The sequence below is a fragment of the Heloderma suspectum genome, chromosome 12 (assembly GCF_057233095.1).
Source record: "Heloderma suspectum isolate Gila_16-S chromosome 12, 16-S_ref, whole genome shotgun sequence".
In the NCBI taxonomy this organism is placed as follows: domain Eukaryota; kingdom Metazoa; phylum Chordata; class Lepidosauria; order Squamata; family Helodermatidae; genus Heloderma; species Heloderma suspectum.
In genome coordinates, this window is record NC_139469.1 from 17964048 (window position 1) to 17988009 (window position 23962).

General features: G+C 44.8%; 1 protein-coding gene across 1 annotated transcript in view; it reads right to left on the reverse strand.

Moving 5' to 3' along the window:
* Positions 1–23018, reverse strand: part of XYLT1 (xylosyltransferase 1) — a 127311-nt gene extending 104293 nt beyond the window's left edge. Inside the window, exons 1-2 of the mRNA XM_084817872.1 lie at positions 22854–23018; positions 15561–16089 (exon numbers count right to left, since the gene is read on the reverse strand). Coding sequence (XP_084673998.1) covers positions 15561–16089; positions 22854–22949 — 625 coding nt within the window. The 5' untranslated portion in view covers positions 22950–23018. The remainder of the gene's footprint in view (positions 1–15560; positions 16090–22853) is intronic.
* Positions 23019–23962: the final 944 nt, after the last annotated feature.

Below are 23962 nucleotides of genomic sequence, written 5' to 3' on the forward strand. Positions count from 1 at the left end.
GTGATCAGTATGCCAGTCCTCTGTGTTATTTGAATATGCCATTCTCCCAGCTACTGTCTGGTTGCATGCAAACTGCATTGTATATGAAATCAGAAAGCTTTTGGCAAAGTAGCAGTTTATGCACACTTCACAAAAAACCACCACCACCCAGTTTTCTTAGTTTGGAATTCTACAATCAAAAGCAATTACTGAAATCATTTTTGTGTTTTACAAATCAATGCCTAATAACTAGGACACTGGTACGCGATGCATACCAGCGAGAAACAGAGATACAGAATCTAATTTACTATGATAACTATCTTGCCAGACCAATAACCTTAATAGAAAACTTGCTTTTTTTGACATTTCTAATTATGGAGATGCTATCGTTCCTCGGAGACAAATCACAATTATTTCCTTGGTTTGTTGGAGCATACGAGAGCCTGCCGTGTTTCCCCTCTCCCCCATCGACTTGTATGCATAAACAAATAGCACTTAAAAGTAACAGTACATTCATTAACGTAGCATTAAAATGAATTCTTCATTAAAAATACCTATCACACCACTTAACAGCTAATTAGTTCATCACAATCAACGCTGTCACAGTGAATGCTAAACGGTTTAATGTGGATCATCTGTTTATTTAATGCAAGAGGTGTCTTTTAAGATTTACTTCTAGCTGTGTGGGAGCCATTTGGCTGTGAGCAGCTCTTTCTCAGCTGGGATTGTGTCTAAATGACCCAGACACATGGGCAGCACCCGTTCTGTTGGCCTCTCTTGCAGAACATCCTTTGGAAGTTTTACGTAGAGCTGAGTCTACATTTTTCAGAAGACAATTTTCTCAGAACATTTCTGATATGGTGTTTTTCTCATTGTCTTACCCCACTAAAAGAAGCCCACTTTGTAGATTTTTCTCTGAATATTCTCCACCATTCTCCACCTCTCCACCCCCATGACGATGCCCCAGAGTGACAGTAGGAGCTTTGCTACATGAGGCTGTTAATCCACTGTATCTACTTTTGATTGCATCACAGAACTGAGATCTGAGTGCTACATGACAAACGTTTCATTTCCTGCTTTTCCACTACGTAATGTCTAGGTGGCACAGTGGTTTAGCGGAATAGCGCAATTACGCAAGTGGAAAAAAGTTTTCTTTTGCTTTCACAAATAATACTGCATTTCCCCTCCTCTAAAAAACAAACAAACAAACAAACAAACAACCTCACCGGAAGTGCTGTTTAAAAACTGAAGCAAAACTGGAGGGTCATGATATCGTCTAAAGAACCCGTAAACAACAGTGAGTAGGGAATGATGAGTGCACAATAAATGCCTTGTGTAGAAAAGCTCTATGTCAGGGACATTGTGGAGGTCTCAAAATGGTAGCCAGGCTGCCAATACAACTGCTGCTAATGCCCTAACCTCTAGGTGGCACAGTAGCGCCACCTGACAACATTGGTTATTGGGTGGATTAGAAATGTAATAAAATAAATAAATAAATAATAAAATCAATTAAAGAAAAAAAAAGAAAGAAGCTGTGCTATGACTACCACTGCTAATGGTAGAGTGGCCATTCTACAGAGGATAGCGACCAGCTGATGGGTTTGCCTGCCTGTTCAGTCTGCTAACTGTTGATGGGCAAGAGTTCTTATGGTTCTTTACCACAAGTGGTCAGGGCAACCTTTCGAACAGAGGACTGTCATCTGTAGGAGAGGACATATGGCCACCCTAGTCTCTCTGTGTTTGTATCTCTGGACTAAGGCCTCAATGTCCCTTCATATTTATTTATTTAAAAAATCTATACTGTCTTTCAAATAAAAATTATTCTTTAACCTAGAGATCCTTTAACCTAACCGTCACAGGGAAATGCTGTTTGCTTTTGGCTCGATGGATCCCAGTGGCGCCCCTGACTCTGCACATTTGCGAGCTGAGTGGCAGGTCAGTTCCTGAAATGCAGGAACTTTGCTGCCTTCTTTTAATCTGCGAGTCACGATTTGTGTGAAACTGTGGGTATAAATATTTACGGAAATCATGATTTGTGCAAAACTGCAGCCTTAAATATCACAGTTTGGCAAAATCGCAGACATAAATGGTTTGCAATGTTGCGCAAATTGTGCTACTTATGACTGTGATTTTGCGCAAATCCCAATTTCTGTAAATATTCACACCCATGATTTTGGGCAAATCAGAATTTGCACAAATTTTTTAAAAGCAGAAAACTGCAAGCTGGCCCAACTTGTGCAATGTGTTGGTCCAGCTCAGGGATGCAGGAGCCGGAGCCTGGGCGGCCGAGCTGACAAAAACCTGCTGAGCTCTACATCCCAAATGGATTCCTCCAAGTTCCCTACTTTAACCAGAGACAATGCTAGCTCCAGGTTTTGAAGGGCCCTTGGGAAAGACACCCTCAGTGGTCCCCCTCCCCTAGTGAGTCTATCTTCACACTGCCATCGTCCCCAGCTGCTCTTGCTCCTCCTCCTCTTTCTCATCATTGCCACTTCTTGCTTGCTTGTCAGGCAGAGAGCCAGGGAGCAAGTGGGCCGTGGCATCTCCTGCTCCTCCTTCTCTCCACCACCATTGTCTGGGCCAGAGCAAAATGCAGGTGAACGAGCAGCCTGCAATAGTGAAGCAGAGGAGCAAGTCCAGGGGGCTCTTGTCTACGGGACGATGCTGGGGTGTGGGCCCTTGGCAGGTGCCTGACTAAGCCTCCCCTTGACTCCGGCTCTGACCAGAGGTGCAATGGCTTCAACTGGGGAGCTTCCGTAGGCAAAGAAGGTGTGCTGACCACTGAGCTCAGTACCTCCTTCTGTGGTCCTGGTGTAAGCATTGCAGTGAGATTGGGTTGCATTTCTTAGAACTCTGCAAGAGTTTTCTATTCCTTCTGAGTAGAAGGAACAAATGGAGACCACCTTGCATGGACGGAAGTTCAGGCAGCCTTCTCTTTGATCTCCCATAATCCATTTTTAAGTTCTAATCCTTCAAAGCATGAGTAACTGCAGGTAGTTAACCAGGGTCTCTGAAGCATCAGAGCTGAAGTAAATCAACTGAGAAAGCAACAATATTGATGTAATATAACAAACCCATAGATGTAACCAAAGAAGAAGAAGAAGAAGAGATTGATCAAGGCAAACGGCTCAAATTAGAGTTGGAGAATAATCTTTATTGATTCCATCTCTTTGTTTCGCTCGATTTGAGGAGTATTAATAGCCTGGGTGATTGATCCCATACCTTTCCCTGTTCTCTTTCGGCCAAGAAAGCACTCCTGGAGCAGAAATTTACCAGCTTGCAGGGGGCAGCACATCCAAAGACAAACACAAATGGAACTTAGAAAGTTGCCTGGTACTAGGGGTGTCGATCCTCTTTCAGCTAAGGGCCAAATTCCATTTCAGAGAAGCTCTTGGGGGCTGCATTCCAAGGGTGGGTGGGGCCAAAGACAAAATGCGCAGAGCCAAAACACCAGCATGCCAAATATATTCCCACAGTTCCTTTTTCATTCCGAATCATATCTCTTCAATTAAACCATTGTCATAAAATGTAAGCCGCCTTGAGTGCTTTGGCAGGGATTCAGTATATAAATGTCAAAAATCAGTATATAAATGTTAGAAACAAAAGCTGACTGGTTAATGGTGTAGGTAACCTTAATTGAGAGTCACATATAATGGTCATAACAGTGGCAAATGTCCTTTAGGTACTGGCTGATGCATTTGAAGCAACCCCTCCCCCCCGCAAAATAAGACTCTAAAGCACCATCTAAATAAGCAAGGGTCGTTGGGTTATTTTAAAGTATCAACTTAATGTGAGTCTTAGCTCTTCAGTCATTTTACTTATTTAATCTCACACCTCCTGCCCCCACCCCTGCAGCAAGGCTGTCAATCAGTGACGGCTTTGCTTCCATTTCTTTAAAATGACGGTGTTGCTGCAATTTTAATTGCTAAGAAATTCCATTAAATTGCACCATCCTTCTTGAATTGTTTGCACCAATTACTCTTGGGATCTTTACCTTGTTTTGTAATTAATGCTATATTAGCTATCTTAATACGGTTCGTTTTTGAATTTAAAAAAAGAAAGAAATAAGAGAATGTACATGAAATGAACTACCGTGGCCATCAATTCAAGGATGTAGCAAATAAATTTAATGTCAAAGCGGCAGGAGAAGGGAGGAAATGAGACCAATTTACTTTTGGTATATTACTTGTCAGATGGAGAAATGAAATATAATTTGTGGTGTGACATTTCCAGCAGCAAATATATTCTAGCATAAGCAATTAACACTGGTACTTTTGGCAGGCTTTAGAAGATTACTCATAGGGTCTGTATGCTGAGTTACAATAACACATGGTTCAAAAAACACAACAGCACTTTTCTACCTTGGCCAACTAACATCAGATCCCTACAGCTCAAGGTCTGAGGTGAAAATAAGAAGATAAGAAGAGCCATGCTTATTTTCGTGCAGATTTTCCCAAATGTATGCATCAGTTGCACACATCTTTGAAATGCATGCATTCTTCTCTCATGGATTAGAGTGTATTTGGGGCAGCTGGTTGGCCACTGTGTGAACAGAATGCTGAACTAGATGGACCCTTGGTCTGATCCAGCAGATGGACCCTTGGTCTGATCCCATGGGCCGCCGCCACTTGCGTATGCGCTTTTTTTTTTCCCCCCCAAAGTCACACGTGATAGGCTACGTGACGATTTACGTAGCCTATCACGGCTGACTTTGGAAATCTAGCCATGATAGGCTACGTAAATCGTCACGTAGCCTATCACGTGTGTGTGTGTTTTTAACTTTTTTATTTTGTAATGCCGCCCCCGCCCCCACCGAACCGCCGCCGAACCGCCGCTGGGACCCGCCGCCGAGAGGGACATTCGGCCACGGTAAGTCCCATCCTGGGGGGGGCGGGGGGCCGGTGGAGAATTTCCCCAACACTTTCGGGGGGCCGAATGCCTCGGTGCTCGGCCTCCCGAAGATTCGTGGAGAAATTCTCCGCCATCCCTAGTCACCACTGCCATTAAATTCAATCTGCTTGATAGCTGTATTAAAGGGAAAATGAAAAGCATGGAGAGGCACCCCATACTTTCTTATTTCATGCCTAATATGGCCCTAATCTAAGCCTCTGCCGAGACAAGTTCTCTCCAATCTGAAACCATCGCAGAAAATGGTTGTTCAAAGCCTTCCAGGAAAGAGGCTTCCCAAAACTGCCTAGGCAGCTTATTGCAAACCCGAAATTTTCTGACAGTGAAGCAGCATTGCCTAATGTTTTTAAATGACCAAAAAGCCACCCTGCTTGTGTGCGATTAGGGATGTATGGATTCTGTACAATTTGCTCTGTCTGTGCTTCACAGATTGTCAGGCGTCTTTCATTCTGTCGTTCCCATTGCTGGAATTGAGGTTTTTTTGTTTCTGAATTTGCGCAAATGCACATTTCTGCAACTGTATAATTGCACACATGTGTGAAACTGTATAATTGCACACATGTGTGAAAATGCACAAATCCCCCCAAATGCACATTTCCACACTTTAGCCTATGGCAGAAATGAACATTTCGGGCTATTTTTCTATGACAAGGTTTGCACAAATTTCGGGAAAGTTAGAAAACTGGTCTGCAAGTCTGCGGAATCTGCCCAACAGCAGAAGAGCCAGTCTGATGCAGAATCCATGGGTCAGATTCATGGAAATCCAAACTCCTCTGGGTCCATTGCAGAGTTCTCCGACATCCCTATATGCAATAGTATGTGACAATCTCAAGCGCCCGGCATGCCACTTCTCAAAAGTGAGGCTTAGCTGCGGCTCATCCAGAAAGCTTCAAAGCCAGCCGCGCCTGTCTTCCACCACTGTGTAATTTGGTCCACTCTCGCATCACAGAGCGAGTCGCTCTTGAAGCAGATGGGAGCTTTGCACTCGCGTCTTGCTCGCCTGGTTGCAGTTTGTTTTAAAGCAGTTCCTGATCAACGGGATTAGAGAAGATGATAGAGAAAGAAAGCGGGGAGAAAACCCAGGCCCAAATAATCCTCTAAACATTACATAGTCAATACATCTTTAATACAAGCCGACTAATCCAATTAAGGCTCACAGGAAATCATATCCGCGATTCCATGCTTCAGTGTGATTTGCTCTGTATCTCTGAAACACTCATTCATAAGGCGAATTTTCAACTGGGTTTCCCTGCCTGATTAGAGCCTGTGATATGGAGCAAAGGGATCCCGCTCTCTCCTGCTGCTTCTCCACGCTTCCCTTAAACACAGCCTTCCCCGATCTGGCATGTGCCAGATGTTTTGGAGTTCCAACAGACCTGTAAGGGAGGTCAGTATTATTGCTCCCCTATATTCCAGATGAGAGGCTGAACAGCTTGTCCAAAGCCGCCTGTGGAAGAGTCACCATTCGAACCTGGGACTTCCTGCTTTGCAGATGTGCCTCCAGATGTGTTGGACTGCAATTCCCATCATTCTCAGTGGTATCATTTACAGCTGGAGCAGCATCCCCCTTTCTGATGCCCCCCAGATGTTTTGGATTGCATACGTTTTGCTATAATTTACACAGAAATGCAATACGTCTCTGCATAGTGGGACTGCCTGTGAACGTATGGCCCATGTGCTTGAGGTTCAGTCTGCAGTTCATGTGCTCCCTGTTGATGGGCAAATTCAAGGCTCTGTGGTTCTCCCATCTTAGGGTCCTTTGCATCATGTTCTTTATTTGTTTAGAGCATTTTTAATCCTGCTCCTCAGCCAAAAAGGCTCCAGGAGCAGCTTACAAATAATGAATAAAAGAAGACAATCCGTGACCACAGGCTTACTGTCTAAAAGACACGACACACAAGGAAGAAGGAAAAGGGAGGGAAGAGGAAAGACTTTCATGCTGAAACCAGACTTGGTCTGGACAGCCCTTAAAACAGAAGATCATCCTTTGTAAAATAGGATACCTCAGGCTGTTAACTCCACCAGGATTTGTCCTGGTGCTTTCAAAACCACATCCTAGGCCAGCCTTCCTCAACTGGGTGCCCTGCAGGTGTTTTGAACTACTGTCTCCATAATTCCTGACCATTGGCTGTGCTGACTTGAGCTGCTGGGCATTGCAGTCCAAAACATCTGGAGGGCACGAGGTTTGGAAAGCCTGTTCTAGGCACAGCACCTTTTGTCAGAAATATCTGTTACCCATGAAAGCCTCATTTTCAGCTGTTTGAGCCTTGGGTGCCTTCTCACTCTTCCCTTAAAGTAGGAGTGGGCCAATTCCAGGGGTCCAGGGGTCAATTCCCCCTCCCCCAGAACCCACCAGGGACTGTATCCTGCTGCCACACTGCTGAATTTGCCACTAAAATTTGGCAGCATGGCAGAGGCGAATGTGAATTTCCCTTTATGAGCAGCAAATTTGGCAGCAGGGTATCATTGGGGCTGTGTGGGCTGTAAAATTAGTTGGGGGGGGGAATGCATGCAGCCCACAGGCCACTTCTTGCCCACCCCTGCTTTAAAGGTTTGAGTAAACAGGTATGTAACAAAAGATACAAAATTGTGGAAGGTACGGTTTTCCGTGAACACAAATAAATACATGAAGCCATAAGTTACCACCTCCCCTGCCAAAACGGTAGCTTTCACAGCAGTGATGGACTGGGACTCGGGAGAGCTGGGTTCTAGTCCCCACTTGGCCATGAAGCTCAATGGGTAACTCTGGCACAGTCACTGACTCTCAGCTTAACCTACCTCACAGGGTTGTTGTGGTATAAAAGGGAGAGGAGGAGGACCACGCAAGCCATTTTGAGTTCCTCGCAAGAGCAAAAAAGGTGGGATATAAATGTAGTAGTAGTAGTAGTAGTAATAAATAATAATAAAAAATGGTTGTTGTTGTTCAGTCTTGTCCGACTCTTCGTGACCCCATGGACCATAGCACGCCAGGCCTTCCTGTCCTGCGCTCTCTCCCGGAGCGTGCTCAAGTTCATATTCATTGCATCCGTGATGCTATCTAGCCATCTCATCCTCTGCCGTCCCCTTCTCCTTTTGCCTTCAGTCTTTCCCAGCATCAGGGTCTTTTCCAGGGAGTTTTCTCTTCGCATTAGGTGGCCAAAATATTGGAGCTTCAGCTTCATTATCTGTCCTTCCAATGAGCACTCAGGGTTGATTTCCTTTAGGATGGACTGATTTGACCTCCTTGCAGTCCAGGGGACTCGTAAGAGTCTTCTCCAGCACCACAGTTCGAAAGCATCAATTCTTCGGCGCTCAGCCTTCCTTATAGTCCAGCTCCCACAGCCATACATTACTACTGGGAAAACCATAGCTTTGATTAGACGGACCTTTGTCGGCAAGGTGATGTCTCTGCTTCTTACTATGCTGTCTAGGTTGGCCATAGCTTTCCTCCCAAGGAGCAAGCGTCTTTTAATTTCATGGCTACAGTCACCGTCTGCGGTGATCTTGGAACCCAAGAAAGTAAAATCTGTCACTGCTTCCATTTCTTCCCCTTCTATATGCCAGGAAGTGATGGGGCCAGATGCCATGATCTTCGTTTTTTTAATGTTGAGTTTCAAACCAGCTTTTGCACTCTCCTCTTTCACCCTCAACAAGAGGCTCTTGAGATCCTCTTCGCTTTCTGCCATTAGGGTGGTATCATCTGCTTATCGGAGGTTGTTGATAATTCTCCCAGCAATCTTAATTCCGACCTCTGATTCCTCCAACCCGGCATTTCTCATGATGTACTCTGCATATAAGTTAAATAAGCAGGGTGACAATATGCAGCCTTGTCGTACTCCTTTCCCAATTTTGAACCAATCGGTTGTTCCATGTCTGGTTCTGACTGTTGCCTCTTGACCCTCGTACAGGTTTCTCAGGAGACAGGTAAGGTGGTCTGGTACTCCCATCACTTTAAGAATTTGCCACAGTTTGTTGTGATCCACACAATCAAAGGCTTTAGCATAGTCAATGAAGCAGAAATAGACGTTTTTCTGGAATTCTCTTGCTTTCTCCATGATCCAGCGAATGTTGGCGATTTGATCTCTAGTTCCTCTGCCTCTTTGAAACCCAGCTTGTACTTCCGGTAGTTCTCGGTTCACATACTGCTGAAGCCTAGCTTGTAGGATTTTGAGCATCACCTTGCTGGCATGTGAAATGAGCGCAATTGTGTGGTAGTTTGAACACTCTTTGGCGTTGCCCTTCTTTGGAATTGGAATGTAAACTGACCTTTTCCAGTCTTGTGGCCACTGTTGAGTGTTCCAGATTTGTTGGCATATTGAATGCAGCACTTTAACAGCATCATCTTTTAGGATTTTAAATAGCTCGACTGGAATACTGTCATCTCCGCTAGCTTTGTTGTTACTAATGCTTCCTAAGGCCCACTTGACTTCACTCTCTAGGATGTCCGGCTCAAGTTCAGTGACCGCACTATCATGGCTATCAGGGACATTCAGATCTTTCCTGTATAGTTCTTCTGTGTATTCTTGCCACCTCTTCTTAATCTCATCTGCTTCTGTTAGGTCCCTGACTTCTTTGTCCTTGATCATGCCCGTCTTCGCACAAAACGTTCCCTTGAGATCTCCAATTTTCTTGAAGAGATCTCTAGTCTTTCCCATTCTGTTGTTTTCCTCGATTTCTTTGCATTGTTCATTTAAGAAGGCCTTCTTGTCTCTCCTTGCTATTCTCTGGAACTCTGCATTCAGTTGGGTATATCTTCCCCTTTCTCCCTTGCTTTTCGCTTCCCTTCTTTCGTGAGCTACTTGTAAAGCCTCATCAGACAGCCACTTTGCTTTCTTGCATTTCTTTTTCTTTGGGATGGATTTCGTTGCTGCCTCCTGAACAATGTTACGGACCCCCGTCCATAGTTCCTCAGGCACTCTGTCTATCAGGTCTAATCCCTGAAATCTATTCCTCACCTCCACTGTATATTCATCAGGGATATGATTTAGGTCATACCTGAATGGTTTAGTGGTTTTCCCGACGTTCTTCAATTTAAGCCGAAATTTTGCAAGAAGCAGCTCATGATCTGAGCCACAGTCAGCTCCAGGTCTTGTTTTTACTGGACCCTCTCAAAAATTCAGATGCACCCCAGTCCTCCCTCCTTTGGTTCTTACTGTTTCTTATTATTATGAAATCAGGGCATCAACTCCACCTTTGACCAAAATTATGACAAGTGCACTAAAAAAACTGCAGTCCCACTTGGTTTAGTAAAGGAAGGATTAGCTTTGCTCCTGATTAGGAGATCACTGAAAGCACACACACACACACACACACACACGCGTGTTAGCAAGTATTTAGCAATGCCATAATTACAATGCTCCAGTATACAATCCCAGAAGAACATACGGACCTTTTGCAGCAGGCAGATTTCAATGCTACTGTGAACCCAATGTGTGTTTGTTTTAATTACATAAGTGCCTGCTGAGGACATACGATGGAGTCTAGCAAAGCTAATTTGCTATCAGCGTGAGAGCAGGAAGAAATACTAAGCATTACACCCCAGTTGTTTCCTCCGGACTATCAATTATTCGCAGAGATGGGACCAAATAGAACATGGCGAAGAAAAGGGGAAGTGATACTAACACATGTTCACGTTACACCTCGGCAGTAAAAGATCAGGACCCACTTTGAATGGCTACAACTTCCCCACTTCCTCAAGTGGTGATAGGTTCCATGTGCTGTGCTGATGGGGCGTGCCTTCCTTTTGGAGGTGAGATCGCTGGAGATTGATGGTGCTTTTTCAGCTGTGTAAATAAAGCCATGCAAGTCCACATCTTTAAAATAGTTTCCTAAGTTGCTAGACCAGGCATGGGCAATGTCTGGCCATACAGATGTTTTGGCAACCAGATGTTTCAGCTTACAACTCCCATCAGCCCTATCACCATGGCCAATGGGACTCATTGGGCAAAACATCTGGAGAGCCACAAGTTGCCGGCCCCTGGGCTGGATCCTGCATTTCCACAATGGCTGCGGAGGAAGGGGGAGCCCCTTCCTACGTGGCCAGCAGCGGAATCTGGTGGCTCTTATTTCAGTGGAATTGTAGATCCGCTCTGGGTTTCAGTCAGCACCAGTCAGTCAGAACTCTAAAGGAGCTATCCACGGTGCTGAACCCTATCCCCAAAATGTGTGAACAGAATGCTGGACTAGATGGACCCTTGGCCTGATCCAGCATGGCTCTTCTTAAGTTCTGGAGGAGGAGGAGGAAGAGGAAGAGCAGAAAAAGGAAGAAGAAGAAAAAAGAGAAGCAGCAGGAGGAGGAGAATCAGAAAAAGGAGAAGCAGCAGCAGCAGCAGCAGAAAAAAGAGATGGAGGAGGAGAAGGAAGAGTCCTGCACAAGACCAGTGAAAGCTTTTAAACTGAAATCTTAACTTCAAAGATGCCCAGGGCACCAATTAGTCTTCATACAGGGCTGAGCAAATGTCCTGAATATTGGTAATTGCTCATCACTGCATAGAGTAGATCAGCATCCCGAACCTGGCCCCTTCCAGACGTTTGGACTACAACATCCATCATGCTTGACCATTGTCCATGCTGCCTGCGGCTGATGAGAGTTGTAGTCCAAAACGTCTCTGTGTGTGACAGAGTGAATGTGTGCGTGCGCGCGCGCCAACTTGGACTGGAGGCTGCTCCCACAGAAACAGCTGGAGCAGATGGAGGGGCTCTCCTTGTGCAGAAATGCCAGCCAGGCTGACAGGTGCTGGGGAGCCTCTGTCAGCCCAAGGGCCAAATTCGATTTCAAAGGTGCTCTTGGGGCTGCATTCCAGTGGTGAGCGGGACTAAAAGCAAAGGGGGTGGGGCCAAGGAACCCCAAATACCAAACATATTGTAGCTTAAAGCTCTTACTGTCAGGAGCGCCCTTGCTGCCTTCTGAAATCCTCAAATAGCCAGAATCAACATGCAGACAATAGGGCTCTTTTCCAAGGCTTTATTTCCATTCAATCTAATGACGCTTACAGATGCTAATGCAGGAGCCTAATGAGGGAAACTTTAGAGAGCTGCCTACTTGGGGTTTCTAGCCTTAGTGAATCAGTTGATCTCCATTTGGAGATAAAGGCGGGGAGCCTCTGAACTTAAGGGCTAGGAGGAGAAAGTCCACCATTTTCCCATCTGGCATCGGGGTGCAGCTGTTGACGTTGCGCCAAGCAGGCTGAGCGCCTCCTCTCGGCGCCCTCCATCTCCCGCTTGTCCCTGAGCCAGTGCCTAGCATCCTGAAGCTCCAATTGTCCCTCCCTCTGCCTGCCAGGGTCTCTACCACTCTCAGGAATGTGATCAGGGAGGGGCTTTCCCTCTGGCGGCGCCTCTGAACAGTGCACGGGTTCCTCTCCCACGGTTTCTATCTCTTCCTCAGAATCAGAACTGCTTTGGGGCTCTATGGGCTCTGATCCAACCCTGACACTTACTGCTGATAATTAAGCATTTAGGAGAGGCATAATATAATTAAACTAAAATAAATTTCAACCTTTTAGAATGGGTGCAAAAAAAATGCCGAAGCTGGGAAACCACCAAACTAATGGCAGTCAGGGGAAAGGGGGCGGAGCCAAGGGAAGGCTGGGTAGAGATCTAGAAAACTCTGAGGGCCAGATTTGAACCCCAGGAGGGCTGGATCTGGCCCCTGGTCTGAGGTTCCCCACTTGTGTGCTATGTGATCGAGGTGTGGGAGTACATCCGAGACCACTTTCCCTTTTGCTACAGAAGCCGAAGGAACTTAGAGTATTCGCCTGGGCCCTCCCTAGCTTCGCCATGGAATCTTCTAATGTCAGGCCAGCCCTCTAGCAAAATTGGTGGCCGGGAACAATTCCTCTTGCCTGTAACATAATTCTTCCAAGCTGGACTGTCAGCCTTTGCTTCTATTAATGCACAGCCATGCATAATACGGCACTTCCTACAGATGTCCCAGAGCACAGGGGACAGTCAAGGAAACCTAGAGGACTGATGACTAACACATGTGTAAACAGATGCTTGAGGTAGATCTTGCATTGCTGGTGCCTCAAGTGGTATCTTTCCCATCTTCCTTTATTTGGGCTGCAGAAATGCATTATTAACCAGCCACCAGGCTTTCTCAGTGGTAACCTTTAAATAACAGTTACAATATTTTAGGGGTTATTATGAATTTCAGTAAAAAACTCGAGTGACTAGACTGTCTTTTTAAAAGCTGGTATGCCATCTAAAATTATCTCCAGCTAACACTGGGCCAATTTTTGTATCTATTTATTTTTGACTATTTATTAGGTGGCGGGGTGGGGGAGAGGTTGGCCAAATGACACTGCACCTGAAAATTGTGGGAAATAGATTTTTTTCAGGGTGTAGAGCTTCAGTGCTTCCCTTACTGTAAGGAGGTGGCTGAAGGGTGTGTGTACTCTTTATTTTACCATTTTTGCCAGTTCTGTCCTTGCAACCTCTCTGGATGCTTGAGCTTCCTGGAACGCCCCCTTGGACGACTTTGCCAGGACATTCTACTGAGGGCCTGAAAGCCGAGTGAGGCATTTTTGGTTTGGTTTTGCTGTTGTTAAAAGTCCGAAGAAGAAGAAGAAGAAGAAGAAGCAGTCCTCACTCAGATTTTAGGCACTCTGCAGACAGTTGCACTGGAAAGCCCCAAGTCCTGGTGGAGTCCTCACCAGCTCAGCAGCTTCCCAAAATCCCAACGAAAGAGCCAGAAAAACAGCAGTCTCTTTCCCAGGGAAATGAAGAGGTTGCAAAAGGACAGGTGTGGTTTCTGCACAGCACTATCTCCAGCTTTGTGAATATAAAAACGGTCTAGTTTCATTTGACTTCTCTTTTCCACCTCCTAAGGAACCTGTGTGCTTTGCCTACAGATGGAATAGGGTCTGGTTAACAGCTGGTTTTATATCTTCAAAAGCGGGGAGAATCAACCATAGTCTGTTTCTTCATCCTAGCAGCCCTAGTGATAGTCCTGGGGGAAACGGGGAATCATCAACGCACCTAATAGAGACTAATTTGAATTTCTGCAGCAGGAATGGACAAATCCTCTTCCTGATTCTGTTTAGTGTCACATGTATTCAGTCATAAATCTGTTCCATCCAATTTCCATATCACTTTGTGATTTTTTGTGTGCGCGAACATTCATACCCATTTTTCTATTCCCTACGTACGAGGTTTTTTTGCAAACACCTTCCCCTTAATATACGCCTTCTTGTACCCAGTGCACACTTCCCCCCCATTGACTAAAGCATGGGAATGTGTACCTTTTTTGGGGGGGGGGATTGCATTTTGAAGTCCACATTTTTTAGCGATACGCATTTTTCAAACATGATCAGAAATTCGGGAATTTGCAAGCCTTTCTGGGAAAACAGTGCTCCTGCTTGTGTTCATGTTTGGGATTGCGAATGGGACACATTTGCATGATTGGAGAACAAAAAAGAAATTCTCATACATCCCTATTTTACGGTGTTCTTCTTAAAACAAGACTAATACAGCCACCTGTCTGGAAATTGGGAAAATGTTGGCGGGCTTAAGGGATGCCTTATCTTGCAAAAATGTTGTCAGATCTATCTGTCTGAGTTGGTTTTCAGAGGTCAGTGTAAACCAAAAGAGAAGTGGGGACTTTTAAGATCATGCATTTCTACTTACGTGTACATTTTTACACTCATCCCAACCCTTAAGAATACAGTGAGCCTGTTCAGTGTTTACTCAATTAATCAGGTGGATTGATTAAATGTATTCTGAATGACAATGAAAGGTGTCCCTAATTAACTGGGAAGCAAAACTCTATTAAAACTGCATCTTAGAACACCCTTTCCCTTAGAAGAGAATGTTATCTTCTAAGATAATACCTGCTGGCACATACAGGAATCATTTTTTTAAAATGCCTCTTTCCCCTTTAGAACTATTATTTCCCCAGTTTTCATATGCAAATTTATGCAGATTTAAACAGTGAAATTGATCACTTAAAATTTGTATACTTCATTGATTATGATATTTAAAAATGGGGTGACAGGAGTCCTTCAACAGGAGTAGGTAATCTGGTGCCTACGAAGGATGCAGACAAACTGGAGAGCGTTCAGAGGAGGGCAACAAAGATGATCAGGGGACTGGAAACAAAGCCCTATGAGGAGAGACTGAGAGAACTGGGCATGTTTAGCCTTGGGAAGGGAAGACTGAGAGGAGATAGGATAGCGCTCTTCAAGTACTTGAAAGATTGTCACAGAGAGGAAGGCCAGCATCTCTTCTCCATCATCCCAGAGTGCAGGACACAGAATAACGGGTTCAAGTTACAGGAAGCCAGATTCCGGCTGAACATCAGGAAAAATGTCCTGACTGTTAAAGCAATACGACAATGGAACCCATGACCTAGGGAGGTGTGGGCTCTCCCACACTGGAGGCATTCAAGATGAGGCTGGACAGCTGTCTGTCAGGGATGCTCTGACTTGGATTCCTGCATTGAGCAGGGGGTTGGACTCGATGGCCTTGTAGGCCCCTTCCAACATTACTATTCTATGATTCTGTGCCTTCCAGAAGGTTGGAACTACAGCTCCCATATCCCCTCACCATTGGTGATGCTGGCTGGGGCTGATGGGATTGTGGTCCAAAACATCTGGAGGGCACCAGGTTGCTTACTCTTGTACTATGAAAGTGAAACATGCAGCTGCATCCACACATTCCCCAATTTCCCCCACCCCACTCCTTGGCTGGCTTACCTTCCAGGGGACAGAAACGAGTCACTTGCTCAGGCATAAGCTTTCCTTGCTTGTGCTGGCAGTACATCTCAGCAATCTCCTGCCGACACTGCTTCGACTTGGCCCTGGACAGAGCAGATATCGCCTCTTTGCCGGAGATCTCACATTTCGGTTGCTGCTCATAGCCTAGCTCAGGGGAGCCGTTCCCACTCTTTTTCACGTGATGCTGCTTGGGAGATCTGTGAACATCCTTCAAATGGCTACCGTTGTTGCTGTTCTTTGGGGGCGGGTTGGCATATTGCAGCACCTCGTTGGAGTTCTTCCCAAGAAGAGAGTTTTCCTTCACCTTTTCCTCCTGCTCCAGCTTTCTCCTCAAACGCTCCTTCTGTTTGCTCATGGGCTTCTTCACCAGCTCTGGCTGGTGCTTCTGCTTCTGCGTCCTGGGACCAAAGTTGCTGTTATCGATATTTTCAAAGTCCTTGGGGACAGAGTTCTCATTGTTGCTGTCAGTTCGCATTTTCTCCTTTGGTCGGTGGGAAAAATAGCCATCCTGCCAAAAAAGGAGAGGAAAGGGATATGTTCAGAAGTTGCCACAATAAATTATTCTTGTTGGTGCAAGGTACGGTGATGCCCTTGGCTTACATGGCTTTTAAACAGGGGTGCTGAACCTCTTTCAGCCCAGGGGCCAAATTCCAGTTTGGAGAAGCTCTCGGGGGCTGCATTCCAGTGGTGGGCAGGGCCAAAAATGCCACCCCATTTTAGCTGAAAGCTCTTACTGCCAGGCACTAAGCCTTAGGAGAGGCATTTCAATCTTTTGGAATGGGGAAAAAAACTGCACAGCATCTGGGAAACCACCGAATGATGGGTGCCTGAGAGAAAGAGGGTTGGGTCATGGGAAAGAAGTATGGCTATTTGGCGGACCCTGGAGGGCCACATGGGGACACAGTGAGTTGGATTTCATCCCTGGCCCTGAGGTTCTATACCCTTGCTTTAAAAGGAACATAGGAAACTGCCTCATATCAAATCAGACCGTTGGTCCATCGTGCTTAGCATTATCAACTTTCGCACCAGATCTCTAGGGTTTTCAGGCAAAAATCTCTTCCAGTCCTACCTGGAGATGCCGGGGATCAAACCTGGGACCTTCGGCATCCAAAGAATGTACTCTACCACTGAGCTATGACTCTTCTTATGTTCTTATTGACCACTCTCCCAAGGTGGACTGGCCATTCTGTCCTTGAAACAACACAGCTATAAAGAACATAAGGAGAGCCCTGCTGGATCAGAAGAAAGGCCCATCTCATCCAGCATTCTGATCCCACAGTGGTCAAACAGATGCACATGGGATGCCTACAGCAGGACACGAATGCAATAGCACCCTTCCTGCTTGTATTGCCTAGCAACTGGCATACAGAGGCATACTGGTCATATCTAGCCATTGTGGCTAGTAGCCACTGATAACCTTATCCTACATGAATTTGTGTATTCCCCTTTTAAAGCTATCTGCAATCCAATTTACAAAGTTCTCCAAAAGTACGGGGCATGTGGAACTGAACGTATGAGCCATGGTGGATCAGATCAAAGGCCTATTTAGTCCAATAGTTGGTTCCTACAACCATCAACCAGCTACCTGTGGGAAGCTGACAAGCAGGACATGAGTTCAATGGCCCTCTTCTGGTCATGTTCCCAAGCAACTGGCATTGAGATCCTGCCTGTGATTCTGGAGGTAGCCTACAGCCATCATGACTAGTGGCCATTGATAGCCTTATCCTCCATGCATTTGTCTAGTCCTCTTTTAATGCCATCCAAAGCCATCTCGTGGGAGCAATTTCTATAGTTCAACTATTATTATTAATATGCTGCTTAATATAATAAAACCTCTAAGCAGTTCACATATAAATATTAAACACTGCATTTAAATACACTCTTAAAAGCAATTTCAACTGCAGTAACAATACAGATCCCATTTAAAATACACTACCAAAAAACGATTCCAACTACAGTAACACTGCAAGGAACAGTAAGATGGAGCAACATATGATTAATTGCAGTTAATTGTGAGCCAGAGAAAGCCTGTGTGAACTACATGCTGTGTGAAGAAGTCCATCCTCGAATCTCCCACCATTCAGCTTCCTTGGATGACCTGGGTTCTGCCATTAGGAAAAAAACGAGACAAACTTCTCACCTATCTTGCATTTCTACGTGAACTATGTCTGATAGTTCTAAACATCTGGCACCTCTACTGTCTCAGTCTCTCTGCAGCAGAGGAGTGAGATCTGAAGGAAGCAACCCTTGGTAGAACTCAGTTATATCAAGAGGTTTTCAAGATGGGATTTCCCCATAACACCTCCATGTGCTGCTTTTCTGGGTTTCACATTTCTCCAGGCAAAGAAATGAAATTAATTTGTTACACCAGATGAGCACATCTGTCTGTCAAGACCAGTTCCCTGCCTCCCCATTCTGGCCAATATCCAATGACTCAGAGGGAAGGTATACAAGGGGAGGGGGAAGATAAGCATTTGTCTGATACTGTATTAGGCAAATAGAAAATACAAGTAAGTGCATTTTGCAAGCAAAGGAACATTCCTGACTGCCAGGCTGGAAACTCCCCCTCCCACAGCTAGTTGAAGTGTGTAATGGGTAAGGGAGTGTCAGAGATGTGTGTTTCAGACTTTGGATGAGAGGGAACTCCTCCCCCAATTGTGTCTGTGCCTTGCCTTGCTTTTGGCTTATCTGCTGGCTGCTATTATGAGGCAAATTTTACGACCCAATTTTCAAGGAAACTGGCAAATGTGACATTATCCATCTTCCAATTTTGACTATGGCCTGCTAATCAGACACCATGGCAAAACTACAGCTTGGCCACTGGGAACATGCTTTGGGCTTACATGCACCTTTCTTTTGCCATGAACACTGATTCCCTCTTTCACTTCCTGGCTTGTGGTTTGCCAAGACATCCAAATTGGTCAAACCATGGTTACCTTCGACCACATGTTACCCTCCAAGCTAGAATCTCAGAAGCCTACTTCAAAACAGTGTTTCTGTTTGGAGGCAAAATATGATCAGGATGAACCATGGTTTGCCAAATTCAGATGCCATGGTAAATTTAGGGATGCATCACATTTTTGTTTTTGCTCGCAAAACATACGAGCAGGCCCTGTTTGAAGTTCTGAATCTGAGTGTGAGCACATGTCCACTGAAAATATTCACAAATTGTTGAACATGTGTGCGCTTTTGTCTTGTTCCTGATTCCCAGTTCAATTTGTACAAATTTCCTCATTTGTGCAAATTTCCTCAGTAGACTGAATCAGCCCTGCTTTAGTCTATGGAGGAAAATCCCTCAAATTTGGGGAGATTTGCGCATATTTGGGCAGATCTGCACGTATTTGGGGAGATCTGCACAAATCTCTCATTTGATCGCTGCTCCATTTGTGCAAGTTTCTGTTCGCACCAAGCCAGCAGTGATCACAAACATGAGCAGGAATCAGGTGCAAGATAAGCGGTTTGATGATGTTTGGAAAATCCTGGTGATCTCAAACATTGCTTTTTCACCCTTACGTAACTTATGGTTACCACAAACCAGGAAGCAGAGAAGGTCTTATCATGTGTGAAGGGAGCATGAAAGAGGGAGCATGAAAGAGGGAGCAAACAACCCCTATAGGATGTTTTGATGACCAAACCATGGTTTGACTGTGACATAGGAACTAGTCCGGCCTTCTACAACCTGATGCCCTCCAGATGTGTTGGAATACAGCTCCCAGCATCCCCCAGCCAGCATGCTAGGAGTTGTAATCCAACACAAGTGGAGTGCACCAGCTTGAAGAAGGCAGGACTAATTCATTATGACTATCAAATTTCAGCATCCGGTTGTGTAAGTGTGTATCTTAACTGCTTTGAGACCCCATGAGTGAATCCAAAGCAAAGTTATGCATTCAGATATCTGCTAGGAATATACACTGGGGAACCACTATCAGCTTAAAGGTCAGAAAAAACAAACCTGGTCATCAATCCGGGTTCAATACCCTGGTTTGGAGGGAACCCTTAAACTATAGTTTCCCTGTTTGGATATAACAGGAAACTGTGGTTGAAGAAATGAGGAATTTTTCACTGGAGATGGGTGTACAATGGGAGGAGGAAAAGGGAAGGATGAGGAGGATGCAGTTTTTCCCCAGTCTGATAAACCATCATTTATCACCACATCTCACAAAGGATATTGTAGAGCTGGAAAAGTTACAGAAAAAGTCTACTGAAGGATGGGTTTCCCTTCCTCCATAGTCAGGATGGAAATCAAGTGGAGTAGTGGAGAAGGAATGGAGGGATCTCTCCCTCCTTCACCAACATGCTTACTTGCTTGCAAGGAATTTCTGGTCACCTACTGTTCCTTCATCTTCCCTATACACAATCAACACTCTCCAAGATACCAGGCTTCAAGCTCACTACTTTATTAGTTAATAACCAGGTTCCTTACAAATGCAAATTTTAGGAAACTCTCAGGCTACAAAGGAAACACCTACTCCACACAATTACAAATACCAATAGAGGAGCTGAAGTGGAAGTCAGAGAAGCTACTGGCAGTTTGAACAAGAACTTCCTGGCCAGACTACCTTAGGGGGGGATGCCCCTCCCGTACAGTTGCTCCCACCTATGTAGGCTATCATGCACAGCCAACCTGGAGAAGCATCTGAGATCTCCCTCTAACTTTTCCCACTTCACTCTGTGACAGACCCTAGCATCCCTCAAATCACGCCCCTCACTCTCCTCCTCCCCCGAGACCTGGGTTCTCATGGAGGAAGAAAGGGGGGCCCCTCCTGGCCGAGCCATCTGTGTGCCAAGGTCTTGAGAAGAATGCCTTGCCATGTCTGAGCTCACTAGGGAGGGAGCCTCCCCCTGTTCTGGCTGTTCCCATTCTGAATCTGAGCTGCGAGCTATCTCCTCACGCTCAGATTCATTTTTGACATTGTGACCACTTGAGTTGCTAAATACAAGGCTGTTCTAAAGATGCAAGTGGCAGAGATATGGGACAGGGCCTTCTCAGCTAGGGTGGCAATGTGTTCTCTTTTCCAGAGGACTGTCCTCTATTTGAAGGGTTATCCTCCCAATTCCAGTTTAAAAATAAAAAACCATCAGAAGTGTTGTCCCATCAACAGTGAGAACATGGATGGTAGACTGAACAGCCAGGCACACAGGTCACCTGTTCATAGTCTTCCACATTATGGTGAGATGTACTCTCTTTCTATAATAATTGTTTCTAAATTTGCATCTTTTGTGAATGGCCCAGAGAGCTCGGGCTATTGGGCAGTATAGAAATGAAATGAAATAAATAAAATAAATAAATAAATCTATACATATACATGGACATATGCAAATGTTATGCAAAACAGCATCTTCTTAGTCCTCTGTTCGGGTGACACATCTCCTCTTCGTCCATGTTTCATAAGTAGCCATCCTATTTTCAGTAGAGATGTTCAGATTATCGAACTCCTTCCCACAGAGGTTCTTACAGCTGCAGGCATTTTGCCAGTCAAGTTAAGAGCATATTATTCTGTTGGGCCTTAGGTCTGACAAGATCGCTTGGTGCTGGTGTTTCATTGTTATTTTTGGTAGACCTGCTTACTATATTATTTATACATCTATTGTTTGTTGTTGTTAACTATGTTTTATTCCTTGGGGGGGGGGAATGGTGTTTTGTAAGTTGCTTTGGAGGCCTTCTGGCTGAATTGCAGCCTAGAATGATTAAGAGAAGTAATAAATAAATAAACGTACGTTGCTTTGGGGTATGGAACAATTCAAGGCTGAATTCAGAGGAAGCAACCCTCAGTCGCACCCCTACTTTCAAGCTCTTGCTAATTGGTAGTTCTGGGCCATTTTCAGCACAGAAAGAAAACACGATTCAAGCAGAGCAAGACAAATGTAAAAAAAGAAAGAAAGTAGAGTGTATTAACATAATACCCAGAACTTCTCTATTGAACTGTTGCTGCTATTGCTGTGACAAGACTATTACTGCATTTGAATGGATTGTTGTTCTGTTTTCTTTCTCCTGAACCAATTGCTACAAATTTGGGTTACTTATGCTGCTTGAGTCTGGTGACTTCTTTCATTTTAATGCGATTACTGGGATGTGTTTGTGTTGTGTGGGAAAAAAATATATATTTTGAGCTAAAAGTTTCAGCTAAACAGCACAGTTATTGACAAGGGTGGAATCCAAAACGTTTTGCTCAAAATGTATTTTTAAAAGTACTCTGTTGTTGATCTTTCTATCTTTCTTATACATATATACATGCACATGTACATACATGAAATCTTTATTCCTGTGCTCTTTGTTGTTTTGCTTTGTATTTTATTATTTTGACTTTTGTAATCCACCCAGAGAATGTCAGTTATTGGGAAGGATCAAAAATAAATGTGTGGAAGTGTTGGGAAAAAAAAGGGAATCATTTAGACAAGTCATAGACAAGTGTCTTATCCTGGCTCATCTCGAGGCTTCCAGGGGGGCTGATTTGAAGCAATGATTCCTACTGGAGGGCAGGATCATGCCCAGTACATTTTTTTAGAGTAGGGAAAATGAGGTATTTGTTTTTAAAAGTGAAAGAAAACACCTTTCCCACGTGTGTATTTGTGCTATTCCACTATAACACAGTGCCACCTAGAGGTTATGTAGTGGAAAAGCAGGAAAGGAAATGCTCTTCGTATAGTGCTTGGATCTCAGTTCTGCCATGAAACTGAAAATAGATACAGAAGATTAATAGCCTCATGTAGAAACCTCCTATATAGAATTTCTTGATGTTTTATGAACAACCATATATATAGGAATGCCTGAAAAGCACAAGTGGTTTTTTGGGGTGAGACATGGGAAATGTGTGTCTCAGAGCACATGGAGTGCCTTTCCCTTGCCACTGGACTGGCAGGTTGTCTCGAAAAGCCCACATGGACTATTCCTTTCCTGGCTACCATATTTTAGAAGATCATCATCACTGGCCACAGCTGCTCTCCACTGAGACCAAACCCGTTTATTTCCAGAGCCACAGAGAACACTGATTGAGAATATTTGGCAGATTTAAAGCATATATTAATTTCCCTTTCCACTCCAGCCCTTAAGAATTAGCATCTGCTCATCTCTTGCTATCAGCTACTTTCCCTAACCTGTTTCAGTGACTCTGAGAGCAGATGTTCCTAATGCAGTTCACTGGGCTAACCACTCAGTTTAAAAACCATGAACTAACAATGGGAGACAAGGTGAACTTTAGAAAATAATAAAAAACAACAACCCCCATCCTAAAACCCAGCAACAAGCTACTTCTCCTCCAAACAGCTGTTTGCCTTATGTAGAAGGTCCGCTTCCCATATAATTTGTAGGAGACAAATGCTGTAAACCAGCATGGTGTTGTGGCTAATATGCCCAATCCCTAAGAACATAGGCTCAGAGGGCCAGCCCTACTGTTAGGCAGAGTGAGGTGGCTGCCTCAGGTGGCAGATGCTGGAATGTGGCAACATGGTGTTGGAGGAGAGAGACGCATGCCGCGCAACCAACCCTTTACTCTCTAAGCTAGTTTGCTGTTTCTCAGTGTGGTGGAGGACACTGTCTCATTGCCAGTGCTGAAGACGGTTCAGAAGCTGCAGCTTATGCAAAATATCAGACTGAGAACAGGGACAAGAATGTCCAAACATATAACACCGATTCTGGCCTGCTTGCACTAGCTGCCTCTGTTTCCGAGTCTGAATCAAGGTGCTGGTTTTGACCTTTAAAGCCCTACGCGGCTTGTGACCACGATACCTGAGGGAGCGCCTCTCCCGGCACGAACGTACCCATACGCTACATTCATCATCTAAGGCCCCCCTCCAGGTGGCTTCTCTGAGGGAGGCTCAGAAGGCAGCAACAAGGGAGAGGGCCTTCTCAGTGACAGCCCCCCAAATGTGGAATGAAATCCCCAGTGAGGCCCAACTGGCACCAACATTGTTATCTTTTCAGTGCCAGGTTAAGACCTTCCTCTGCTCCCAGGCATTTGGCAGGATATGATAGGTTTTTTAATCCAGTCATGGAATTGTTTGGATATATGTATATGTATGTGTGTCTTCTATTTTTACATGTTTGTAGCTAAGCTGTTTTTATATGATGTAGAATACTGTATTTTTTTACAGTTTTTAATCTTTGTAAACTGCCTGGAGAGCTTTGGCTATTGAGCGGTACAGAAATGTGATAAATGGATGAATGCATGACATGAAGAAAGAGTCAACCACCATCCAGTCGGCTTTTATACATGGTATGGGAAGGGGCTCCTTTGCATCAGGCAGCAAAATGTCTTGGACCAACTTGTGGGTTTAAGTCTCTAAGCCTGGGAAATCCAGGATGGTGTTCATCAGCACCCATGTGACTACAGACACCTCCCTTGGTGTCTACCAGGCTCCCTGTCCCTCCTGATATTTAATGT